Below are 27,464 nucleotides of genomic sequence, written 5' to 3'. Positions count from 1 at the left end.
CATTTAGTATAATGCCAAGATTTAACTTTGTTTGCGGTTTATTATACATTATAATTGTATTCTCAATTAGCTTCTGAAACGATAAATAAATAAGCAGTTACTGAGCAGTAGCAGTAATGGATGTGTCCCTCAGGCTGGATCTACACTGCCCAATATCCCAGAATCTGGTCCCAGATTATCTACTTTGAATGGGATTATATGAGCATGCACCGCCAGATAATCTGGGCTCAGATATAGGGCAGTGAAGAAGGGGCCTCAGAGGCAGAGGGAGACAGAAGAAGATGCAACAGTAAACCACTTTTGAACTTCTGCAAAAAGAAAAAAATCAGAAATGAAAGACTTATCTTAAAATCGGAAATGAAAGACTTATTTTAACAGATTAGAGAGATGGGCCAAAACTAACAAAATGAAGTTCAACAGTGACAAATGCGAGATACTCCACTTAGGCAGAAAAAAATGAACAGCAATGATACAGAATGGGGGACATCTGGTTCAAGAGCAGTACGTGTGAAAAAGATCTTGGAGTCCTTGTGGGCAACAAGTTAAACATATGCCAACAATGTGATGCGGCAGCAAAAAAAGCCAATGGGATTGGCCTGGAGTGTGGTGGAGGCTCCTAACTCTCTGCCCCGGAGTGTGGTGGAGGCTCCTTCTTTGGAAGCTTTTAAGCAGAGGCTGGATGGCCATTTGTCAGGGGTGATTTGAATGCAATATTCCTGCTTCTTGGCAGGGGGTTGGACTGGATGGCCCATGAGGTCTCTTCCAACTCTTTGATTCTATGATTTTGGCCTGCATCAATAGGAGCATAGTGTCTAGATCCAGGGAAGGCATGCTCCCCCTCTATTCTGCCTTGGCTAGACCACACTTGGAATACTGTGTCCAATTCTGGGCACCACAATTGAAGAGAGATATTAACAAACTAGAATGTGTCCAGAGGAGGGCGACTAAAATGATCAAAGGTCTGGAGAACAAGCCCCATGAGGAGCAGCTTAAAGAGCTGGACATGTTTAGCCTACAGAAGAGAAGGCTGAGAGAAGACATGATAGCCATGTATAAATATGTGAGAGGAAGTCCTAGGGAGGAGGGAGCAAGCTTGTTTTCTGCTGCCCTGGAGACTAGGACTTCCAACTACATGAAAGGAGATTCCATCTGAACTTTAGGAAGAACTTCCTGACTGTGAGAGCTGTTTAGCTGTGGAACTCTCTGCCCAGGAGTGTGGTGGAGACTCCTTCTTTGGAGGCTTTTAAGCAGAGACTGGATGGCCATCTGTCAGGGTGCTTAGAATGCGATTTTCCTGCTTCTTGGCAGGGGGTTGGACTGGATGGCCCATGAGATCTCTTCCTACTCTATGAGTCTATGCTTCTATGATTCTATGTGGAGCCCATCACTCAATGGCATCGTGTGACGTCATCAAAGGGGGTGACTCCCAAAAGGTTGGATGGGTCAGTGTTTGAGAGGTAGCTGCGAGGGTGGAAGGTGTTAGAGGAGGAGGAGGAGGAGGAGAAGAAGAAGAAGAAATGAGAAGCCGAAGAACGGGGCGTTAGCAGCGCCGTGGGACGCCTCCAGCCCCTCGCCCGTCTGTTTTCTCCCCCTCTTCTCCTTCTCTCCCTTTCTCTCTACGTCAGAGGCTGACGGACGGACGGACGGAAGGCATGAATGGGATTCCAGGCAGGCGGAGTCACGCCGCCCTGGCAAGCAGGGCGCAGCTCGGTCCTGCCAAGAGGCGCGAGTGGAAGGGCGAATGAATCAGGACCAAGGCTCGCTGGCTCCGAGCCCGAGGCGACTAAGGCTGGCATGGGATTCCCATGGTGTCCCGTCCCCCCCCCCCCCCTCCCCGCCGGGAGTGCAGCGAGCCACTGCTGGGGGAAGCCGTCCGGTCGGAGAAAGAGAAGGGGAGGCTGCCGCTCAGCTTCAGGATTTCCTATAAAAGGAAAAGGACAAGCCCGGCGGCGGAATGCGGAGTCTGGACGGAGGTCTCCTGGCGCGCCTCCTCTCGCACCGCCGGGGAACAATAAGAGCTCGAATGGCGCCACCTACCGGAGGCCGGGAGCACAGCAGGGGCAGGCGCAATAATAATAATAAGAAGAAAGGCAGTCAAGAACCAACATTGAGGGAAGTGGATAGTAGTAAACTGCTTAAAGTGAGAAAGACAGAGTGAATACCGTAAAAACACAATCCAGAGCAGAAGAGAAAACTGGCGAAAGAAGGCTCTTCTCTATGGACAGTTCCTGGGGAAAATTGAGAGCCAAATTGACAAAAGAAAAAACATGGCTGAGGCTCACAAATGGAACTTTGAAAAGGGAGACAAAGGAGGGCCTGATTCTGGCAGCCCAAGAACAAGCCATTAGAACAAATGCCATCAAAGCCAGAATTGAAAAGTCCACAACAGATCCCAAACGTAGACTCTGCAAGGAAGCAGATGAAACAATAGTTCACATCCTAGGCTGCTGCAAGAAAATCACGCAGACGGACTACAAGCAGAGGCATAACACCATTTCTCAGATGATTAATTGTAGCTTGTGCCACAAATACCATCTGCCTGTGACAAAGAACTGGTGGGATCACAAGCTGGAAAAAGTTACAGAGAATGAACACGTCAAGCTACTCTGGGACTTCCGGATTCAGACAGACAGAGTTTTGGAGCACAATACTCCAGACCTCGCAATTGTGTTAAAAAACAAAATATGGATCGTTGATGTTGCAATCCCAGGTGACAGCAGGATTGAAGAGAAATGACTGGGAAAGCTGACACAATACAAGGATTTATAGATCAAACTGCAATGACTCTGGCACAAGCCAGTCAAGGTGGTACCAGTGATGATCGACACACTGGGTGCAGTGCCTAAAGACCTTGGCCCGCACTTAAACACAATCGGCGCTGACAAAATTACCATCTGCCAGCTGCAGAAGGCCACCTTACTGGGATCTGTGTGCATTATTCGCCGATACATCACACAGTCCTAGACACTTGGGAAGTTTCCAACGTGTGATCCAATACAACAGCCAGCAGAGTGATCTTGTCTACTGTGGACTCATCTTGTGGTGTTTCAAATAATAATAATAATTATTATTATTATTATTTATTCCCCGCCACCATCTCCCCAGGGGGACTCGGGGCGGCTTATATGAGGCCAAGCCCAGCAGTACAACAATACAAATATACAACATAAGAATACAACAATAGAATAAAAATAGAATAGAATAGACTACAAGAAACATTGTAAATAAACACATCAGATCATATAAAATCACAATATTTGAACACAGAAAATTAATCATAGTGGGCAAGAGACAGGAAGCCAAGGCGGGAACTATATATACCAGGCATGGGCAAACTTCAGCCCTCTGTGTGTTTTGGACTTCAACTCCCACAATTCCTAACAGCCATTAGGCTGTTAGGAATTATGGATGTTGAAGTCCAAAACACTCGGAGGGCCGAAGTTTGCCCATGCCTGATCTATACTGACCATATAACACAGTTCAAATTTTCATTGTTATGGATTCTGTATGATGGAGTAAAGAGCTATCAAACTTTTCTAACTGTGTGATGCACTGTACACTCTTTCTCTCTCTGCCTTTTCCCTTTATCACCACCACATCTTCAGAAGTAGAGAGCAAGTGGATGTTTGCAACCTGCTTGATTGGCAGAAACAAAACAGATCCACTATCATGCTAAAGGAAAAATCTACTTAAAAAGTGGTTCTGCCTCCTGTAGAATTCTGGTGTTTGTAGTTTAGGAAGGAGCCTTTAACAGCCTCAGTAAACTACAAACCCCAGAATTCTGCAGGAGGCAGAAACCACTTTTTAAGTGGATTTTTTCCTCTAGTGTGATGAATAACTCCCAGAATCCCCCAGCCAGTACGGTCAGACTGCACTTTTGCATGGTAAGGGCAAGGCAAGAGAAAGAGGGTGCCTCCCAAAGACATAAGTGGATTCAAGTGTATTTTTTTCTCTAGTTTGATGAGACAGAACCCCCAGAACCCCCCAGCCAGCATGATTAGATTGCACTTTTGCATGGCATGGGCAAGCCAAGAGAAGGAAGGTGCCTCCATGAGACTTTTTGGAAAGATGGAATTCTCAGGAAGGCTCCCTGCTCTCTTGACTTGCCTCTGGTCAAGAGGATTTCTGAAGACCAGGCATATCTTAGACCATGGAGGGAGCCAGAGGACCAACTTTTGGCTGCCCACCCTTTGCCATTTATGGATGGGCTCCTGGACTCGGCCTGCTCTTTCTGGCCTCTCTCCTCTGTCTACAGGGCCTAATGCAGTGGTTCCCAACCTGTGGTCCGTGGACCACCAGTGGTCCACAAGAACTAAAATATGATCTGCAGCCTCACTGTTACTACACCATTGCAACGAGAGCAATGCAAAACCCTCTTATAGTGCCAAAGCTGATTAAATGTGATTTTCTGTGAGCGAGCAAATGGCAACTACTGGATTGCATATGTTCTGTTTCAGACAATAGAGTTGATGTGGTCTATCCAATGCAGTTTTCTGAATCAGTGTCTCAAATAACCAAACCAAATCTAAAGTTGATCAAAAACTGATTCATAACCTTTTGGTATTAATGTTGGAGAGTGGTCCTTGGTCAAGTGGTCACAGGTCAAAAAAAGGTTGGGAACCACTGGCCTAATGGGAATGTCTTAGATCCCTTCCACAGAGCTGAATAAAATACCATATTATCTGATTTGAACTGGAATATATGGCAGTGTGTACTCAGATAACTCAGTTCAAAGCTGATATTGTGATTTGCTGCCTTCTGGGTTATATGGGTGTGTGGAAGGGCCTCCAGAGCCAGAAAGCGTGCCCAAGCCATGGCTTTTCCTTGTTCACTTGCCCTTTCCTCAAGGGTGACTGCACTTGCCTCCAAGGAATGGAAAGTTGAAGCTGCAGTCTTTGTATGAGCAGCTGCCTCTTCCCTTGTGTGCACCTCTGGGGGCCCTTCCACACAGCCTTATATCCCAGAATATCGAGGCAAAAAATACCCACAATATCTGCTTTGAACTGTGTTATCCGAGTCCACACAGGAATAATGTGGGATTTCCTGCCTTGATGTTCCGGGATATAGGGCTGTGTGGAACAGCTATGGGGATCACTGCCCATGTCCTTTTCAAGGTATTGTAAGGAAGGGGGATAACTGAGAGTCAGCTACTACTTCCCTTAGAAGAGAACCAGCTTCCATGAAAGATACAAGAGTTTGGACCATTTACTTTGGACAGGGGGCTAAATCCAACTCATGACCTATTGGATCAGTGGGACCTTGTGAAACTCCCATTGCTTCAATTCAATACTCAGGAATTCTGGGAGCTGCAGCCCAAAAAGCTCACTTTTTCCAGGTTCGGAATGTACCAGAGAAACCCACTATTTCTTGTCACTCTTATCCAGATGAGAATAGAGAACTGTGTGGTAGGAGGAGAGGTTCTGGGGAGCAGACGCTCCTCTTGTAGGGCATCCACATCAGGCATGGGCAAACTTGGGCCCTCAGGGTATTTTGGACTTCAACTCTCACCATTCCTAACAGTCTCAGGCCCTTTCCTTTTCCCCCTCAGCCACTTAACTGCCATGGCTCAAGGCTATCAAGTCCTGGGAGCTTTGGCAGAGAAGGCTAGAACTACAACTCCCACGACTCCATAGCAGGGAGCCATGGGGGTTAAAAGTGGAGCCAAACTGCATACATCTTACAGCAGGCATGGACAAACCTCAGCCCTCCAGGTGTTTTGGACTTTACATCTCACAATTCCTAACAGCCTACCAGTAGGCTGCTAGGAATTATAGGAGTTGAAGTCCCAAACACTGGAGGGCCGAAGTTTGCCTATGCCTGCCTTACAGTGTAGAGATGCAGCCTTCTCCACTTCGAACTTGAAAGCTCCTGTTTTGATGAGTGGGGTATCTTAGCAATTTCCCTTCAAATACCAAAAAGGGGGACGGGGGAACGGACGGGGGACTCCGTTATACCGCTACCAATCCGCTATAAAAGCCCCCTCCCCCCCAATTGAAAGAGCTGCCCTCCCCGCCTCCCCGCCCACCCATCAATCACGCCCCACGCGCGGAACTCCCCCCCCCCCTTTTCCCCGCGCATTTCGTGAGTGTGTTTTGTTGTGAGGTAACTGGATAAATACCAACTCGCTTCCTGCCCGGCGGCTCCTGATTGGCTGGCGCTGCTTCCAGGAATGCGAGCGACCCCTTAAATTCCCGGGAAGCGGCGGACGACGCTCCAGAGCAAAGAAGGCGGCAAGCGAAGGGAATAAGCGGGCTCCACAGCGAGGAAGCAGGAGGCGGTCCAGAGCCAGACACCAAGCGGAGGAGGAGAGGCTCTTTGGGGTCGCGACAAGGGACACTACTCGCTCGGGGTCCCGAGAAAGGATTTGGGTCGCTTTCCTCCCGTGCAAAGGAAGGACATACCTGCTTGGGCGCTGGTGGCACAGCTTGGGCTTGGGAGCCTCCTTCTGCAAAGGTAAACTTCCCTCCAACTTCGCGGAGACGTTGAGAGCGGGCAGAGGCGCATCCATCAAGGCTCCTGAAAGAAGGCGACTTTCCTTTTTTCTCTGTTTTTCCTTCTTTCCTTCTTTCTCCTTTCTGCCTTCTTTCTTTCCTTCTTCTCTCTTTCCTCTCAACCTTTTCATTCCCTTTTTCCGTCCCTTTTCCTATTTCCTCCCTTCCTTCTTTCTGTTCTCTCACCTTTCTAATCCTCCCTTCCTTTCCTTATTTAGGATCTCTCTTTCTTTTCCTCCCCTTCCCCTTTTTATTCCTATTTGGGGTTTCTCTTTCTTCCTTTTTCTTCTTCCTTTCCTCTTCCCTTTCATCCCTTTTCCCATTTCCTCCCTTCTTTCCTTCTTTCTATTCTCTCACCTTTTAAATTCCTTACTTCGGATCTCTCTTTTTCTTCTTTTCTTCTTTCCTTCCTTCCTTCCTTCCTCTTTTTTTCCTAGGCTCTTTCTTTTCTCTTTCCTTTCATCCCTTTCATCCTTAAATTAGAGTTTCTTTTCCTTCCTTGCTCCCTTTTTCCTCTCAGGTTGGATCTACACTGCCCTATACCCCAGGATCTGATCCCGGATTATCTGGCAGTGTAAACTCATAAAATCCGGTTCAAAGCAGATAATCTGGGATCAGATCCTTTCTCGTCTTTTTAATTTTCCCTTTCCTTTTCTTATTTCCTATCTCTCTTTACTTCATTTCCCTTTCCATTCAAGTTTTGGATGTTTCTTCCTTCTTTTCCCTTCTTTCTTTTTCCTTTCCTATATTAGAGTTGCCTTTCCTCCATTCTTTCCTCTTTCTTCTCACGCTGGAGCAACACTGCCCTGTATCCCAGGAGTTGATCCCGGATTATCTGGCAGTGTAGACTCATATAATCCGGTTCAAAGCTGTTAATCTGGGATCAGATCCTGGGATATAGGGCAGTTTAGATCCAACCTCGCCTTTCTCATTCTCTCTTACTTTTTCCCCTCTCCCTTTTACTTTTTCCCTCTCTCCCTCCCTTCTTTCCTTCCTTCCTTCTTTCCTTCCACCTTCCTTCCTTCCTTCTTTCCTTCCTTTCTTCTTTCCTTCCTTCCTTCTTTCTTTCCACCTTATTCTCTCCTTTTCTCCCCTCCCCTTTGACAATTCTTTGTTTTGTCAAAGCTTTCATGGCTAGAATCACTGGGTTTGCTGTGAGTTTTCCGGGCTGTTTGGCCATGTTCCAGAAGCATTCTCTCCTGACGTTTCCCCTGCATCTATGGCAGGCATCCTCAGAGGTTGTGAGGTCTGGGTTGTTGTAGATTTTTCGGGCTATATGGCTATGTTCCAGAAGCATTCTCTCCTGACATTTCCCCTGCATCTATGGCAAGCATCCTCAAAAGTTGTGAGGTGTGTTGGAAACTAGGAAAACTGGGTTTATATATCTTTCTTTCTCTCCTGCATCTTCAGCATGCTTTTCCTTTGCGACTCAGCGACCTGATTTCTTTCGAGTGACCCCCCTTTGTCGTTGTTTTCAGGGTCGTTGCCGCTGTCGCTGCTGCCTTCGAGGCTCTGCCATGGAGCTCTCCAGTGGCCTTTTTCTGCTCCTGATGCTGGGCGTCCACGCCAATAACCGGATCCCAGGTAAATCGGATCGAGAGGGGGAGATTGAGACTTTGCATGGTGAAAAGTTGGCGCTTGGGAACTTCTGCAGTAAGAGAAGGAGAGGGATCAAAGCCAAAAGCGCGCAGCGGCGGCAGACTCGGCTTCCCCGCGAGCCGCGCAGAAAGGTTGGCGCAATTTGCGCATGCGCGCAAATTGCGCCAACCTTTCTGTGCGGCTTGCGGGGAAGTCGAGGCTGCCGCCGCACGCCTTGGCTTAAGGCATTGTTTACAAAATCAATGATTAAACAAAGGCAGGTGTTAGGAGAACCCGAGTGCCTTGCTCGCCCTTCTGACTCACTGGAAGCCTTGCCTACGAATGTTCCCTGTTGAAAGAGACTGGAGCCAAAGTCCTCTATGCCTTGGAGCAAAAGTTGTTCAGGTTGTAGCCTTCAGGCAGTTTGACACCACTTCCAACTGCCAGGAATCATGAGAGCTGTCGTTTTAAGGTCTTGAGCAGTGTTTCTCAACCTTCCCAATGCCACAGAACCAAACTTGGCACACAGAACTCCCCTGACCAACAGAAAATACTGGAAGGATTTGGTGGGCATTGAACTTGTGTTTTGGAGTTGTAGTTCACCTACATCCAAAGAGCATTGTGGACTCAGACAATGATGGATCTGGACCAAACTTGGCACGAATACTCAATATGCCCAAATGTGAACACTGGTGGAGTTTGTGGGAAATAAAATTTGACATTTGGGAGTTATAGTTGCTGGGATTTATAGTTCATCTAATCAAAGAGCACTCTGAATCCCACTAACAATAGAATTGGGTTGAACTTCCCACACAGAAAATACTGTGTTTTCTGGTGGTCTTTGGAGACCCCTCTGACACCCCCTCATGACCCCCTCCAGGAGTCCTGACCCCCCCCCCCCCCAGGTTGAGAAACACTGTTTTATAAGGTCCTGCCTTGCCTCACTGACAGAATGCCAGAGCACTGAGCCAGGATAGTTAATGGCGTGTTGAAAGTGCTATAATTCTAGTGTACAGAACAGACATGGTCAAACTTCAGCCCTCCGGGTGTTTTGGATCTCAACTCCCACAATTCCCAGCAGCCTCAAGTCCTTTTCTTAAGCAGCTGAGAGGGGAAAGGACAGGACCTGAGGCTGTTAGGAATGGTGGGAGTTGAAGTCCAAAACACCTGGAGGTCCCAAATTTGCCCATACCTTGGTATAGAGTCCTGAGTTGAATCCTACAAAGTTTCTTGGGCAAGCAGACTAGGCTGTCTATCTCAAAGATGGCTTGTCTCTGGGGAGAGCTGTGCCAGTTTGGCTGCCTCTGCTCACCTCAGAGCGTGCATAGCTCGCTGGCTTTCCTTTGCCCAGAGCACATTCCTTCAGCCACACGCCGCACACACAGAGTCTTCCAGGATCACAGCCTTGGTTGTCTTCTTGCAGCCAAAGGCGGTGTGAGAAAGTTATCCTTTGGTTAAAGCAGTGATTCCCAACCTGTGATCTGTGGACCATCAGTGGTTCACAAGAACTAAAATATGGTCCGTGGTCTCACCGTTACTACACTTTTGCAGCAAGAGCAACTGGTCTCGCGAACTCCTCTTGTAATGCTGAGGCTTATTAAATATGGTTTCCTGTGGGCAAGCAGGTGGCGACTACTAGATGGCATGTGTTATGTATCAGAAACTAGAGCTGATGTGGTCTATCCAATGCATTTTTCTGAATCGGCGCTCCAAATAACCAAGCCAAATCTAAAGTTGACCAAAACCCAATTCATAACCCTTTTTGGTACTAAAGTTGGAGAGTGGCCCCTGGTCAAAGTGGTCCCTGGTCAAAAAAAGGTTGGGAGCCACTGGGTTAAAGCAATGGACTGCTTAATCTCTTGTCGCCTTCTTTCTGATCTCATCCTCAGTGAATTTTAGAGCCAATGTGGCCTAGCAGTTGAGTGTTGGATGTTAAGACTCCTGGAGATCAGAAATTCAATCCCTTGCTCAGTTGTGAAAAACTCCCAGTAAATTTGGGCAAGTTATCCAGCCCCTTGGCCTCAGAGGAAGGCAACGACAAGCAACCTCTGAACAAATCCTGCCAAGAAAAACCCATGTTAGGTTCGCCATAGACTGGCATTGTCTTAAACAACAACATACTTGGCTTTGGGTGCATCTATATTGTAGAATGGTTGCAATTTGACATCACTTTGGCCTCTTCTATGATGTCTAACCTGGGATCTCAAAGTAGGTTATTTATTTATCATGTCAGAAGTGAATTGAATTGAGAATACAGTTATAATGTATAGAAAAACCACAAACAATATATAAAAACTTGGCATTATACTAAATGTCCTTTGACTAGTAGCTGAGCATTGGCGTTCCTCTGATGTTGCTATAAGAAGGTCCTCCATTGTGCACGTGGCAGGGCTCAAACTGCATTGTAGTAAGTGGTCTGTGGTTTGCTCTTCTCCACACTCGCATGTTGCAGACTCCACTTTGTGGCCACATATCTTAAGGTTGGCTCTGTACCTCATGATGCCAGAGCGCAGTCTGTTCAGCTCCTTTCCAAGTCATCCAGACTTCTGTGTCCCAGAAGGGAGTTTCCCATCTGGTCTCATCCACTGATTAAGGTTCCAGGTTTTAGCCTGCCACTTTTGGACTCTCACTTGCTAAGGTGTTCCTACAAGTATGTCTGTAGCTCTTTGGAAGCTGTTTCTGTGAACTAGATTATATGAGTCTCCACTGCCAAATAATCTGGAATAAGCAGATAATCTGGGATCAGATCCTGAGATATAAGGACAGCGTAGAAGGGGCTTTTGACCAATATGGAATAATTAGAGTTGTTGTTTTACAAGGTATTTCGCTTTCTCTGCCAAAGATTGTTGGTGCCTCACCAAACTTCATATCCCAGCATTTCATAGCATTCAGCAAGGCAATTAAAACAGTGTCAAACTGCATTAATTCTACAGTCTAGAAGCACCTTTAAATGTTCCCTAATTTCTCTTCTGCAAGTCTTATTGGTTTGCTCTGGCTCACAATATTGCATATTTCTCTATCCATCTTTCTCTTGGCAGAGCCTGGCGATGACAACAGTGTTTTTGATCTCTTCGAACTTATTGGCTTTGGTCGCAAGGGAGCAGCTCGGAAAGCAGCGGGGGTCCACCCGGTGAAGGGACCCGAGATTTCCAGCCCTGCCTACCGCATTGAGGATGCCAACCGCATCCCTGCAATCCCTGACCACAAATTCCAAGACATTCTGTATGCCATCCAAGCTGAGAAGGGCTTCATCCTATTAGCTAACCTTCGCCCAGTGAAGAAGAGCCCGGGCACCCTGCTGGCCGTGGAGCGCAAGGACAATTCCGGCCATGTCTTCAAGCTGGTGTTGAACGGCAAGGCTAAAACCTTGGACCTGAGTATCTTTCCCAAGGAAGGCAACCAATCTCTGGTCTCAGTGGAGGATGTGGAGCTGCCCCATGCCCAGTGGAACAACATCACCCTCTTGGTCGAAGAAGACCAGGCTCAGCTTTATGTGGGATGTGAGAAAATGGTGAACGCTGAGCTGGAAATCCCTATTCAGAACATCTTCACCAGAGACTTGGCCAGCAGTGCCAGACTCCGCATTGCCAAAGGAGGATTCAATGACAACTTCCAGGTGAGGTGCCTGGTTGTAGCAGGTTCATGAGTTTACTTCAAGAAAGTAATCTCGAGTGGACATATTTTGTTACAGTGTAGTAAGCAATAAGTTTCTTAACCAATTTCCCCTCTATGACTTTCTCCTAGTATCTACCAATAAAATACCTACTGCCCTTGAAAGAAGAGGAAGCAGTTGTGACATTTACCCATTACTAATTGCCAAAATATATAAAAATAAGATTCAGAAGTGAACCTTGAGCAAGGAGGGAGTCTTCTATATAGATAGTACTGTTTACAGGGAAGAAAAAATGAAATAAATATATGAAGTTGAGAAGATTCTGGACAATCCTCCTGCAGAATTCAGGGGTTTTTAGTTTAGGGAAGAGCCTTTAACAGCCTCACTAAATTACAAACCTCAGAATTCTGCAGGCAAAAACCAGATTTAAAGTGGATTCATTCTCTAATACAGTATGATGAAGTCTTTATTTATTTATTTATTTATTTATTTATTTATTTGCAGTATTTATATTCTGCCCTTCTCACCCCGCAGGAGTCAGGGTGGATTACAATGTACATATACATGGCAAACATTCAATGCCATAGACACATAACATATTACACAGACACAGAGGCAATACAACATTCCAACTTTTTATGAGGGTATTCTGGCCACCAGGGGAGCTGTTGTTTCACCGTCCATTTGTGGCACTGATGAAGTACTTCCTCATTCTTTGCACGCTTGCTGGAGATTTTTATGTCATCGTAAATTAGTTAAATTAGCCTCCCCATGTAGGCTGTACCTAAATTTCCTATTTGGGCTGCAAAGGTTGACAGCAAGCTACACAAATTGGTTGGACACTCACTCCAACCCTGGCTAGCTTCAAACTCATGACCTTTTGGTCAGTAGTGATCTTAATGCAGCTGACTCCAACCCAGCTGTGCCACAGTCCCAGTGACAATATATATTCACTATACCTAGGTGAAGCAGCAATTTACAAGGACACCAAGGCCCTTTCCACACAGCTGCTTTGAAATGGAATCTATGGCAGTGTGGACACAGATATCCCAGTTCAAAGCAGATATTGTGTGATTTTCTGCCTTGATATTCTGGGTTATATGTCTGTGTGGAAGGGCTTCTAGAGTTAAGCCTTGAAATTAGATTCATATTTTTCAGTATGTAAATATATATTCTTCTATAATATACAATGCTTCCACTTTTAAAAACTCAGACATAATAATGAATTCAATTTTTCCTTTTCAGGGCATGCTGCAGAATGTGCGCTTTGTGTTTGGAACCACACTAGAAACCATCCTAAGGAACAAAGGCTGTGAGAGCTGTAAGTCTGGTCTTCACTGGTCTTACAAAAATCTTACTTTGTGCATGTAAAAACTCTATACACTAAGAAATTACTGGCCTTTTAATGTGCTAAATATATATGTTTTATCTTATCTTCAGTTCTGTTTTATAATGTGTGCATGTATATGTATGTGTATGATCATAACATGCACTGATTTTCTGTTTCAGCTACAAGGACTATCATTAAGTTGGACAATCCCATAAATGGTTCCCGCCCAGCCATTCGCACCAATTTCATTGGCCATAAAACAAAAGACATCCAGGCAATCTGTGGGTTCACCTGTGATGAACTGACCAATGTCTTTGTGGAACTGCAAAGCTTGCGTGCTCTGGTTACAACACTTCAAGATTCAGTCCACAAAGTGGTAAGTAGCTGTTAAATACACAATAATGAAACAGAAAGGTTATTGATTTCCTAGACCTCATTAACACACACAGGCCTGAGGCTCATTTTCTGCACACACATCATACCATATACTAAAGGGCAAGCTTGTAAACTGCCACTCCCCTGTGGTAAGTAAGAATGGCTTTCAGGTGACAAGAAAGGACAGCTTATGTGAGCAGAAAGAAAGTGGACCCATTCCTCATTCCCAACCCAAAGTTATTTCTATGCCACAAATAGGCTAAAATTTTGGGGCTAAAACCACAGTGTAAACTGAACTATGTTTAGACTCAGGCTGCAGCAGTAATTTCTAGTATGAGAGTGATTGTTTCTCCAGTTACATAAATAGCAGTTTCTAGCTGTATCTGTGTATACCTAGCCTAGTTAACCCTAAAGTGTTTCCATGTGATCCCACTTATGGGAAGTACAGACTTACTGGCTTGTATGTTTGACCTTGAGGCTGTGATGCAGTACAATGTCCCTTCTATTTAATTGAGTTCGTCGTTGCAGTGTGAGCATATTGATATTAACTTCTTACTTTCAAGTAAAATATATTATGGGAAATATTTACTTGAAATAGCAGTTTCTAGCTGTATCTGTGTATACCTAGCCTAGTTAACCCTAAAGCGTTTCCATGTGATCCTACATATGGAAAGTACAGACTTACTGGCTTGTATGCTTGACCTTGAGGCTGATACAGTACAATATCCCTTCTATTCAATTGAGTTCATAGTTGCAGTGTAAGCACATTGATATTAACTGAACTTACTTTCAAGTAAAATGTATTATGGGAAATATTTACGCTTTGTCAAATTCAAATTGATTTAAAATATTTTATTTCACTATAATTTAAAAATTATTCAACTTTCTCTCTTTAAGAATGGCGTCATGGAATTAGTAAGGGGTCCGTTCGCAATAAGTCCTGGAGCTTGCCTTCATAATCAAGTTGTGTACCAAAACACAGCCGAATGGACCACAGATAGCTGTACAACATGTACTTGCCAGGTAAGGATTCTGAATAATGATTACTTGTGAGTTTGGCCCCCTTGCCTCATTCTTTCTGCTGCTCCTCAGCATGTGCTCATAGTGTTCGTACCTCACTCCTTTCCCCATCTTTGCACTTTAAAGAAATGAGTTGAAAATATGGTGTGATGGACTAAGGTGGGAAAGAATCCTGTCACATTCATGTTTTAGGAAGGGGGATTATAATATTTGGGGCTATGAATGTGGAGGAGTAACTATAATATAAAAAGAGATAACAAAAAGGAAAATGCATGAACACTTCTGTACTTTTGCATGTGATGAATTGTGAATATAATCTTTCTCTGCCTAGAATTCTGTCGTCATCTGCCACAAAGTGTCTTGCCCTCTTATGCCTTGTTCCAACGCCACTGTTCCTGATGGAGAATGCTGCCCAAGATGTTGGCGTAAGTCAACCATTTTGACAGTAGTGAGTTCAAGTGCATAATAAGAAACTGTTCTAAAACTGTGCTCTAAATGCCATCATCTTAGTGTGGTATTGTATGGTCATTAGCCTTTGGAAAGTTTGTGTGTTGCACTGTCAAACCTCAGGTTCTAAAATGAGGCTCTTATAAATAGTTCAGGATTAGCTCTGGAAAATTGCACTGAAATTATGAAAGGAGTATGTTACAGCACATTTGTAATAAATTATGTGTTTACTTAGTTCACTGACATATACCACACAACTCTGCCTCAGGGGGCATAGAGTAAACAACATTGAAAACATACAAATAAATTTATTAATAACCATAAAACCATCTAGTAGAATCAGACATGAGCTGAGGGAATTTCTAATAGTGTGCAGTGTCTGAAAAGTATATTTTAGAATCTATTTCTTCAGCTAAATATTCCATATAAGGTGAAACTGCCTGTGTTACAAAATGTCAAAGAACACTGAACTACATAAATGCTAAATCACTTCCCCTGAGTATGACAGTTTTTATACCAATTCTGTGCAAACCTGTTACTTGACTGCACACAATTTGAACTTTTGGTTGCATCAGATTATTTTTTCTTACTGAAAACTGTGGTTATAATTTCCTTCCTCTAATCAGATTATGGGAAAGAACTGCACTTATTAAAACCTAGTTTAGAACAGTGTTCATTTAATCATTTCCCACCAACAAAATAGATGATGGTAGGATATTAATTCGGTTAAGAATTCCAGAGAAGGTTCTGAACTCAGGTTTAAAAACAATTTGTTCAGTTGACTCAATGCTAATTTGTTTTAGTATATGAAATACAGCAAAGACTATCCCTAAATCTGTTACTTAAATGTCATGACAATATGTCCTTCCCGCTGAAACAATTTTTCATTACTGGTACATTTGAAATCTAAGCTCGTTGTTTGTCTTAAAGGAAGGCCCATATCTGACAATGAGCAGTCGCAAATTACTTGCTGAAATATGAGGAGGGGGTTCTACAAGTGTAGAAGCATTTTTCAGCTACTTGTTGTTGTTGTTTTTTTAAGTTTTAGTACAGGAAAAATGATTGGTACATGATACCAAAAACGAAATGTCTTTGTTTATAGTCAGTGATTCTGCAGAAGATATTTGGTCCCCTTGGTCTGAATGGACAACGTGCTCCGCAACTTGTGGAAATGGAATACAGCAGAGAGGACGCTCTTGTGACAGGATCAACCACCGCTGCGAAGGCTCCTCTGTGCAAACACGAATCTGCAACATGCAGGAATGTGATAAGAGATGTAAGGATTTGATATCTTTAAGCAGAAAATATTACTTAAGCAACATAATGTTAAGAAGCAGGATGATGCTTTCTGCTGTTGACAAAGACAATTCAGTTCAGCATTTGGGTTGAAGGAATAATGGACTATTGAAATCAATATGAGTTCTAATAAATACATTTGGTTATTTTTCATATACCAAATTGAATATAATAGCTTTTAGAATCAGTTAGGACACATGATAATATCCTTCTATATTATAGTTATGAAGTCAGCCCTCATTTTTCATGGGGCAGTGGCTTGTCCTCCTTGCCTCCCTTTTATTCTTGCCCCCAACCTGCTGCTGCTGCAAAAAAAAAAAAAATCGAAAAACAAAAAAACCCTTCAATCCTACAAGGCTTTGGAAATCAGAATAGGTGGTGGAGGTCTGACAGAGAAGCCATGATGCAAGATGGTAAAGGAAGTTATGAGCAATTGGTGAAAAAGGAAATGAAGAGAAGGAGGAGCATTAGGAGGAGGAAACATTGTTGATGTCAACAGCCTGGCCCTGTGAAGTCTCCCAGATCTAGCATTTTTTCTATGGCTTTTCTAGTTTAGTGGCAACTACAAACTCACAAATGATCAAATCCACAAAAATTAAATCTGTGAAAGTTGAGGGCCAACTATATTAGCATTTCTGTATTATTGCTAGTGTGAGAGTATTATTTTTTTTTGTCACTGATAAGATGTATCTTTTTTATAGTCAGACAAAATGGTGCCTGGAGCCATTGGTCCCCTTGGTCTTCCTGCTCTGTCACTTGTGGAAGCGGCGTGATCACCAGAATCCGCCTGTGCAACTCTCCTCTTCCTCAGATGGGTGGCAAAGAGTGTGAAGGAGAAGCAAGAGAAAACGTGCCTTGTGAGAAAAGCCCTTGTCCAAGTAAGTTGAATTTTTTGTATCTCATCTCTTGACTGTAGCAATTATTAAAAAGAATAAAAGAAATTTACAAACATCCCGATTACCAGGAATTTTAAAGTTTTCACTATCTCTAACTCATAGTAGATGCCTATACCTTTTTGGGGGTATACATGGATGTTCATGTTTTGTTTCATGGATGCTTACACTTTATAATCTTTATTTTACTTTAGTCAATGGAAACTGGGGACCATGGTCACCATGGGATGCCTGTCCAGTAACTTGTGGAGGTGGTGTTCAGAAGCGTGGCCGTCTCTGCAACAATCCCGCACCCCAGTATGGAGGGAAGGATTGTATAGGTGAAGCTTCTGACACCCAGATCTGCAACAAGCAGAACTGCCCAATTGGTAAGTAATTGCCTATTATTAGTGTGATCTATAAAACAGTGTTTGTTCACTCTGCTGCATTATCTTCAGAACTCTGTAGTAAACTTGAGGATGCAAACATCTAATTTTCTCATTGAAGAAACCTGAGATGCAGTCATATTTTATCTATATTCTAACCAATACTGAACTTATTTACTACTAATGTAATTTAGAGTAAAAGTGCATCGAAAATAAAATTATATCCAAGGGGTTTCTTTGAGACAAAACCCTTAAAAAGTATTTGTTGATCTGTTTTCTTGGTTGTTCTGCACATGGTCAATAATATTCTGGAATCCCATCTTTCTTTCATCTCTCAGATGGGTGCCTCTCCAATCCTTGCTTTGCGGGAACAACATGTACTAGTTTTCCTGATGGCTCCTGGAAATGTGGTGCTTGCCCTGCTGGCTATCATGGAAATGGTGTCAAATGCAAAGATATTGATGAGGTAAGAAGAGTCTATTTTTTCATTGAACTTACAAATATATCAATGTACGTTGATTGTATTCAATTTAAAATATTCCAATCATAAGCAAGTAAACCTACAACTAATGTGTTTCAATATCTTCCTTTCAGTGTAAAGAGGTTCCAGATGCCTGCTTTGTCTTGGGCGGAGTGCACAGGTGTGAGAATACTGAGCCCGGGTACCACTGTCTGCCTTGCCCACCACGTTTTACTGGAACACAGCCCTTTGGCCGAGGGGTGGATCATGCAATAGCCAACAAGCAGGTACTAACAAGATATTATAAAGTCCCTTGCTTATGAAATTGCAGTATCTTTTTTCAGATCTACGGGGAAAAGTAAGGGTTCTGTATATATACCTATTAATTTATGGTACCTAAAAAGGATGCATGTATTTCTTTAAGACCTAAAAAAGTGCTGATGGTGAGGGTCACTGTTGAGTTCTTCTTTGTGATTTTGTTCATAGGCATGAGCTGCATGGAGAGGGGCCAATTTGAATTAAGCTTTAGCTACAGTAAACTACGATAGGGTAGATGCATTTCTTGCCCATGTATTCATCTTCGTTTGTTTGTTTCTTTGTGGTCTCTTAGGTCTGCAAACCACGTAATCCCTGTACTGATGGAACTCATGACTGTAACAAGCATGCCCGGTGCATTTACCTTGGCCACTTCAGTGACCCCATGTTCCGCTGCGAATGTAAACCCGGCTACGCTGGCAATGGCAATATCTGTGGAGAAGACACAGATTTGGATGGATGGCCAAATGAGAACCTTGTCTGCGTTGCCAATGCGACCTATCATTGCAGTAAAGTAAGCATATTTCTACATCCCTCTCCATGCTATTGTGTCCCTTAAAACCAGAGACAGATCAACATTTGGTTCACAGTTGTTTCAAAACATATACCATTTTACAAAGTAATGACGAATGTCTTTATTTTGCAGGATAACTGCCCAAACCTTCCCAATTCTGGACAGGAAGATTATGATAAAGATGGAATTGGTGATGCTTGTGACAGTGATGATGATAATGACAACATCTCAGATGATAGGGTAAGTGTAACTTCTGCTAAGTAAGTAGAAGTCTGTCTCTACTTACTCATATTTTCAAAAGGTTTCAATAGGAGGTAATTTTAAAAAAGCATCCTATACCATCCCTTCTCACAACAAGAGGCAGATCATAACATGGCAGGGAGGGGGAGTCTACCTATAATAGCAGATATCCCATTGTCATTAGTGTCAGGGTGGGTTGCTCTTCCCATTTAATAGGACAAAAAAGAATGAGAGAAATACTCATGGTGTAATTGAAACAGTGCCAAGTTTTTTATTTATTTATTTATTTATTTATTTATTTATAATTCAAACTTATATGAGACTGATTATGACCCATGATATGACGAAGCGGATTTTTAGTATAAGTAGATGTTTGTAGTAATAGTAATAGAATGTTGGTTACTGTCTGATTTATTGTAAACTGTCTTTTTTTATGTTGTTGTACACCGCCACGAGTCGCCCTAGGGCTGAGAGTGGCGGTTAATAAGTGCAAGAAATAAATAAATAAATAAATAAATAAAATGCCGCCACTACCCTTGGGGCTCGGAGCAGCTTACAAGAACAGGCTAAAATCTAACACAATTTAAAAACAATTTAAAAACAACAATATCAGAGATCAAATGCCTGTAATAATTTACATGTATAGCTAGGTTGTGATTGATAACCTTTTTTAAAAATTTGGGGGGGGGGGGGGATTAAGTGTCACTCTTACCAACAGAGGAGCCCTCAGTGGCACAGCGGGTTAAACCGCTGAGCTGCCAAACTTGCTGACAGGCTGGCAGTTCAAATCTGGGAAGCGGGGTGAGCTCCTGCTGTTAGCTCCAGCTTCTGCCAACCTAGTTGTTCAAAAACATGCAAATGTGAGTAGATCAATAGGTACCGCTCCAACTGGAAGGTAACAGCACTCCATGCAATAATGCTGGCCACATGACCTTGGAGGTGTCTACGGACAATGCTGGCTCTTTGGCTTAGAAATGGAGATGAGCACCAACCTCCAGAGTCGGACACAACTAGACTTAATGTCAGAGGAAAACCTTTACCTTACCTTACTAACAGAAGTGGCATGTTATCCCTTAAGCCTAATTTTAGTAGGAAGTTTTCTTATCTTTCACATTATTCTAGAGAAAATGATGAAGAACGAAAGATGCCCCGCAATAAACCTTTGATGCTGTCCTCATTCTTAGTCTGATAAATCTTTTCAAATAGCTGTATGTAAACCAAAAAGTGCATAATTCAAAGTTGTGGACATATTTTAACATTGTTTTCTTAAATTGTCTATTTTCTGTAGGACAACTGCCCATTCATTTACAATCCACAGCAATATGACTATGATAGGGATGATGTTGGTGACCGCTGTGATAACTGTCCCTACAATCATAACCCTGACCAGATAGATACAGATAATAATGGAGAAGGAGATGCTTGTGCTGTGGATATTGATGGGGATGGTAAGCTTTCTTTCCCTTTCCTTCTATTCTTACCCCTTCTCTTACTCATCTTCGTAGTGCCAGAAACCAACTGCTAATATGAAACCCTGTTTCATCGAATGACTAAATTGTGGATTTAGATTCAGGATGTAATTCTATATAATTATCAGTGAAATGTATAGTCACCAAATGAATGTGAGTTGTTAGAGCTCCTTTGACTTACCAACTCATCAATAATAAAAATATATAGATGAATTTTTAGTTTAAATGTGAGCACTGCTCTTTCTTTTTCTTATTATATTCAGTGGCACATTCTCTGCGAATATTATATAAATGTACATTACTCAGTTAACTAATTCTGAATTGTTTACTCTGCATTTTTAGGCATTCTTAATGAAAGAGATAACTGCCAATATGTGTACAATGTGGATCAGAAGGATACAGACTTAGATGGTGTTGGTGATCAATGTGACAACTGCCCTATGGAACACAATCCTGATCAGGTCAGCTTAATAACGTTGCCTGTTAATATTAGGCCTGAGCACTTGACTCCTTATTTACTTGTTGAGGCGTGTTACTTGTCATATATACCATTGCAAAATATGTTAGCTGGCAACTTATTCAAGAACACAACCCTTATTAACTGAACATCTGAGGTGTTGTTTTTTAAAAGAGGCAATGAAGCAACTGAGTACATATAAGATTAGTAATTGTCATGTTAGATGGGATACATTCTGTTAACAGGGAAAATGATCCTGCATCAGAACTATGTCAGCTAATGGTGTAAATGGAATCCTCAATTTTGGGGAGAAAGATGGAATATACATTTGATGACCAAATGAACTCATAATTTGAAAGTTTCTGGTATCACCAAGAAACTAATATTTTATTAAATCAGGTTGATTAAATATAAGGAAGCCACATAACTTTATAATCTAACATTTATATTTACAATATATAGCATTAAAGCATAACAAAAGAGGGGTTATTTGTAAGAAAGTTCTGTCTATGACGAGGTGTCTTGAGGCTAAGAGATCAGTGAATTTAGCTTCCCTTAAATGCACACGCATAGTTTGAAGCTGTACGGAATACCTACATCAGAATTCTAGCAGAACTATTCACAGCATATTCCAATGTTTATGTGCTCATGTCTCTGTGTATAAAAGCTTTACCTGCTTAGGGGTTGGGAAGAAAGTGAGCTATCCAGCTCCTCCCATTTAATTTGCTGGTTCTATAGCAGCAGTGGATAAAGCTTGTACAGTCCTGTTATTACAGAGCAGTAGGATTAATAGCTTCAGGGGCATAACTTGCATGCTTGAGTGGCTCTGACAAAACTGCAGAAAATTGGTAAAAATCTAGATGGGCATGAGAGTTTTAGGCCCCTTCCATACATCAGAACATCAGTATTTGGTTGCAACTAAAAATTCACTTTCTTAAACACTGCAGCAGTACTAACAGTTCATTTACATCATTTGCTGTTATTTACTACTCTGGAAAGGAGTATTGTATTTTAAAAAATCAAAAAAAATCAAAAGAGTTTTAATATTTTAAGCAACCACTAAGGGCCCTTCCCTACAGCTATATGACCCGGAATATCAAGTCAGATAATCCACAATATCTGCTTTGAACGGGGTTATCTGAGTTCACACTGCCATATAATCCAGTTCAAAGCATGTAATGTGGGATTTTATACAGCTGTGTGGAGGGGGTCCTAGAGTGTTACATTAAATCAGTATCATGGGTACTCTATCTCAGCATTGGATCTTTACATGGGAATAAAAATTGCAGCATAGGCCTTCACGATGCGAGACTGCAAATCGGTGTGGTAAATAATCAAATTAAAAAAGGCTACCATCCATTTATATAGCATTTGTGCCTGGAGAGTACAAAGTGCAAGATAAAGAAAGCATCAAGTGAAACTTTCATCTTATCTAAAAGAGTAAACAGAGATTAGAGCATTCTGGCAAAGAATTTACACAGATGTGTGTGCCAAGAAAAGGCTGAAACCACAGTATTTTCTCAGGCCCTAATGCTCTGATGAATACATTTGTGGGGCTTAGGTAATAAGATGTCTCATGAGATGCCAAAACAAGCTAGAACAAGTGACTTTTTTCAAATGAGCATTAATCTGTGCTCCGTTTCTTTCACCATTTAAGTGTGAATCCTGTACAGAACTATAATTGAGTCTCACCATTTCCAAAAGCTGGATTAGATCCAGACCTGTCCATGGCTGGCAGAAGGATCATAGCTGTGCCACAGCATGCCCATTCGGGAGCTTTTTAAACTCTCTGTGTTTTGGGCAATCTGGAGGAGCTATCATAGAAAAGAGGGCATGAAGATACCCTTCTGCCAGCTGGTTGCACCTACCTAAATCTGCAAGTAATGTCTGCATAGAGCCATTTTTCTGCTACGGAAATAAAAAAAAAAGTCCCATTTGAAAACTGAGACTTCAGTGAGTGACAGCCAGGCCTGGCCAGAGCTGAACCTAAGTTAATAGTAGCAATTTATCAAGTTCATTCTTTGAGTACTTTAATTATGGCTTTTACAAGTGTATATGTTTGCTTTCCAGACGGATTCCGACTCTGACCGCATTGGTGACACATGTGATAGCAACCAGGACATTGATGAAGATGGCCATCAAAATAATCTTGATAACTGCCCCTATGTGCCCAATGCTAACCAAGCCGACCATGACAAAGATGGGAAAGGCGATGCCTGTGACCATGATGATGACAATGATGGCATTCCAGATGATAAGGATAATTGTAGACTTGTTCCCAACCCAGACCAACTTGATTCAGATGGTAAGATCCACCATGAAATTGTACTAGAAAGTTTCAGTTAGCAATAAACAAATGCATAATGCAGCTTTATAAAACAGAATCCTCTTTAGTAAGCATGAGTAACCAGGCTGTTTTGTAATTTCAGTGTTTCTTAAATACTGAAAATAATATGTGGAAAGGCAATTTTTGAACTATGGAAATGAAGAAACATTTCTTTATTAACCTGGAAAATTGTCTTTCATCATAATCTGCTGCTCTATTTTGCAACCAGGACATAGTGTTTGCTCAGAACTTCCTGCATGCAGAGTCCCTAGCTACTTCAAGGGGGCAGGTGGCCTGATGGCTGCTAGCTGCTTGGACCAAACAGAGACATTTGTGCCTAGGGCACTGGATGAAAAGAGAAGAAATGTCAAATAAAGATAGAGAAAAATGATTTGTTAGGAAATCACCAACTTTGCCCATTGGGTGACAATGAATATATAACTAGTATAACTATTATTGATGTTGATAAATGGTAGTTTCGGGGAATGAACAAAATTCCCAGAAATATTAAGTTTAACAGGGATTTCAAGAAGATATGTAACTTAAAATGTAAAGTGTGGTTCATTTCTTGATTACTGTTTACATTTCTTGTCTGACTCTTCCTTTTTATTTTGTTTTTGGTCAGGTGATGGACGTGGAGATGCATGCAAAGATGACTTTGACAAAGATAATGTCCTAGACATTGATGACATCTGCCCAGAGAATGTCGACATCAGTGAGACAGACTTCCGCCGATTTCAGATGATTCCCCTAGATCCTAAGGGAACATCTCAAAATGATCCAAACTGGGTTGTTCGTCATCAAGGCAAAGAACTGGTTCAGACTGTCAACTGTGATCCTGGACTTGCTGTTGGTGAGTAGACAATTTAAGATCTTTTGGATTTACAATATATGTGTAAATAAGAACAATAAACTCTCTGTAATGTGTACTGTTCACTACAAAGTTCTACTTCACCATTGTCCAAGTTCAGTGGAAAGCTCATGCCACTGGGCAACGAATAATAAATGGCAGAATCATAGAATAGAATAATAGAGTTGGAAGAGACCACATGGGCCATCTAGTCCAACACACTGCCATGCAGGAAAAGCATAGCAGGAAATTTAACAAGTGGTTATTTCACCTCTCTATAGCCCTCATTCCTCCTCTGTGGCCAACTTGTCTCTGTGATATCAAAACAGAAAACAGCAAGTGGCAAGTACAAGATCACAACTCACTCCATCCTGACATAAGCAGACATTTTCCCCTGTGACGAAAGGACACTAGACTTCATACTTTTGCCACAGAATACAAATATAGCTCCTAACACCAGTGATATTTTTACATGCAGTCTATACCATGGGATTACCCACTTGTGGTTATCCAGAGTACACATTTATTCTTTCAGGATAGCTTTTTATATACAGTAATTGCTAATTCAAAGGAGGTTGAAAAAAATCTGCTTTAATTTATTGGATGTATAAAGCCTTAAGTAAAAGGCTCATTTTTACATTAACCACTAATGGCTTTTGCATGTATGACAAAACACTGTGGTTGTGGTTATTATTATGAGATTGCTAACAATTACATTTCATTTTCTTTTTTCAGGTTTTGATGAATTTAATGCTGTTGATTTCAGTGGTACATTCTTCATTAATACAGAAAGGGATGATGACTATGCAGGCTTTGTCTTTGGTTATCAGTCCAGCAGCCGTTTTTATGTAGTCATGTGGAAACAAGTGACACAGACCTATTGGGACATACAGCCAACCAAAGCTCAGGGATATTCAGGTCTTTCTATCAAAGTAGTGAATTCCACCACTGGTCCTGGAACACACCTTCGTAATGCACTGTGGCACACTGGAAATACAGCTGGACAGGTAAGAGAATCCTTCTGCTAATCAATTTATGCTAGTTTTTCTGAAATCTAGTATGGAGGGATCTGTTTTGTGGAAATCAATTTTGATTTGAAGACTGATAATAAAGAAGAGTGAAATGCAAAATCACAAGAGTTGTGTGAGGTTTACTGGCCTCATGTATACTTTTAAATTTCCCTCACTGGTGGGAATTGTACATGAGCATGGCATCCGAAGCAGTTTTTGTGGCCATCATGACAACAGAAATTCTTCTTTCTTTATAGCAATGGTTCCCAACCTTTGGTTCTCCACGTGTTTCTGACTTCAGTTCCCACAATTCACAACAGCTGGTAAGTTGGCTGGGATTTCTGAGAGCTGAAGTCCAAAACACCTGGAGGACCAAAGGTTGGGAATCATTGCTCTATAGTCTGTGATTCAAAGACTATACAGTAGTTGTCTATATGACACCACACCTGTTCATATTTGCTATTTGGAGTTTAATCATTAGATTCACTCAATGTCACTGCTGTGCATCTTTCCCCTAATAAGGAAGTGCGCATTTTGTTAACTTAATGCTATCGCTTTTCTGGAAATTCAAGCCAGTGTAGATCACACTGAGAAACATGAGCCACATGAAGCTCAAATGGCATTTAAAGTACATGGCTGATCTTAAAGTCTTTTACCTGCACTATCTTAATACATAATTCATTCATATTATTTATTTTTCAGGTGCGAACTCTGTGGCATGACCCTCGTCATATAGGCTGGAAAGACTTCACTGCCTACAGATGGCGTCTCAGTCACAGACCAAAGACTGGCTACATTCGGTAAGCATCACAGAAAGTTATTAGAACAACTATAAAAGAGTTAACATCATTTTGCTAATATCTAGTTTCATACTTGCTGAGAAAGCCAAATGTAACTTGTTTAAGGCTCATCACAGTTGCTCTTTCTTGCAGGGTTGTAATGTATGAAGGAAAGAAGATCATGGCTGATTCTGGCCCCATCTATGACAAAACCTATGCTGGTGGCCGGTTAGGATTATTTGTCTTCTCTCAAGAAATGGTGTTTTTCTCAGATCTTAAATATGAATGTAGAGGTAAATGTCCACTTTTTCTTCTGAAGTAACTTTTATGATGACTTTCTTACACATTTTCAGTCACTGCAGTTTTACCAGTGCAAAGCATTTTTTTAAAAAGCATGCAAAAGCTCTTTGGTTGTCACATTACTGTGTGAAGGTGACTATGTAGAAAACAATATTTTTTTTAGTTATGAAAGCCATTTGCTTGGATAAGTTGAAATATACTGGATTGTCAATAGAACAGTATCTGCTAGTGGTCTGGATTCCTTGAGCCCAAAGCCCACAAATCTGGTCTGGAAGGTTGGCAGATGTTTTAAAGCAAATTTCAGGTGGATCACAAGAGCCATCTAATCCAATTCCGTGCCATCCAGCCACACTAGACATTAGGCACAAAGAAAAAGCTTTTATAAATGGAGCATCCTCAATATCAGACATAATGTGTGGCTTTGCAAATGTTCTTGGATTGTAATTCCCATCAGCTATAGTCAGTTATGATGAATTATGGGATTGCAGAGAAATAATACCTGAAGAACCAGGTGTTCCTTATTGTTCTCCACTGAGATGCTTGTTTGTAATCATTACATCTGAACTGCACTTATCTGTAGGACTGAAAGGATGTTTTATAACAGTGTGTAGAACAAATTTACCTACACATATTACACGCTTCCCTGATTATGATCTTATATTTTGAAAAAGAAACATGCATTCGTACTTGTAACAATACAAAAAAAGCCCGCAAAGGCCTTCTTTTGAAGGTGTGTTCTAAAGATAACTCTTTAATTGTTAAAAATCAGAAGTAGTAATTTGCTATATTTCCTTTCTTCTTGCAGATCCATGATCACAAGGCGGTTGACACGGAGATTATTTCTAAATGCTGATATTGCACCTTCCAAAATGTTTAGTTTCTACAAACCCTGGGACCATTTCTTTTGCTCTTTCCTTCTGTTCATAAATAGACTGAAAATACATGACCTGCCTCAAGATGCTTTTGAGAGAGAAAAAAAAGGAAGAGAGAAAACGACGACGTACACTTCCTATCTGACCTCTGTTGGCACAGAAGAAAACAAATGTCTTCCGTGAATAAGAACATTCTTTGCCTCAGGAGCAAATAGTCACTTCTGTAAGAAAGGCATTTGTCTAGCTGGGCAATGCTCTGCCTCTCTCTAACTGGAGGTCCGATGGAGTAGCACTTTTTTAGTAAGAACATTTGTACGGCGTGTTGTGGACTACTTATACATTAACTATACACTTCAGTTGATAGAAGAGGGACAGGAGAAAGACTAGCAGAAACTGAAGGCAATTGTCTCACCTTTTGCAGTGGGGAATATACTCCCGATGGCTTATATCCAGGAAAATTGGAG

The 27,464-nt window shown here is 41.9% G+C and overlaps 1 protein-coding gene across 1 annotated transcript; it reads left to right on the top strand.

Moving 5' to 3' along the window:
- The first annotated feature begins 6,244 nt into the window (after positions 1 to 6,244).
- On the top strand, positions 6,245 to 27,040 carry THBS1 (thrombospondin 1). The gene is made up of 22 exons (XM_060760128.2): positions 6,245 to 6,453; positions 7,970 to 8,075; positions 11,108 to 11,685; positions 12,928 to 13,003; positions 13,192 to 13,388; positions 14,285 to 14,410; positions 14,739 to 14,832; positions 15,957 to 16,130; positions 16,852 to 17,028; positions 17,238 to 17,411; positions 17,747 to 17,874; positions 18,003 to 18,155; positions 18,479 to 18,697; positions 18,830 to 18,937; positions 20,226 to 20,385; positions 20,749 to 20,867; positions 22,934 to 23,168; positions 23,815 to 24,042; positions 24,775 to 25,046; positions 25,752 to 25,849; positions 25,982 to 26,121; positions 26,934 to 27,040. Exons 2-22 carry the CDS (start codon positions 8,009 to 8,011, stop codon positions 26,939 to 26,941), a joined length of 3,531 nt encoding a protein of 1,176 aa, XP_060616111.2. The 5' UTR covers positions 6,245 to 6,453; positions 7,970 to 8,008; the 3' UTR covers positions 26,942 to 27,040.
- Positions 27,041 to 27,464: the final 424 nt, after the last annotated feature.

Source organism: Anolis sagrei, chromosome 1 (assembly GCF_037176765.1).
Source record: "Anolis sagrei isolate rAnoSag1 chromosome 1, rAnoSag1.mat, whole genome shotgun sequence".
NCBI classification, from domain to species: Eukaryota; Metazoa; Chordata; class Lepidosauria; order Squamata; family Dactyloidae; genus Anolis; species Anolis sagrei.
Note: the sequence above shows the minus strand (reverse complement) of the source record. Positions and strands in the feature narration are given on the sequence as shown.

Excerpts from the sequence above, each read along its gene's own strand:
- THBS1 (XM_060760128.2), top strand. The coding sequence starts at position 8,009 with ATGGAGCTCTCCAGTGGCCTTTTTCTGCTCCTGATGCTGGGCGTCCAC. Across the intron at positions 13,004-13,191 it reads GAACAAAGGCTGTGAGAGCT|CTACAAGGACTATCATTAAG; the intron begins GTAAGTCTGGTC and ends TTTCTGTTTCAG. Across the intron at positions 20,868-22,933 it reads TGGAACACAATCCTGATCAG|ACGGATTCCGACTCTGACCG; the intron begins GTCAGCTTAATA and ends TTTGCTTTCCAG.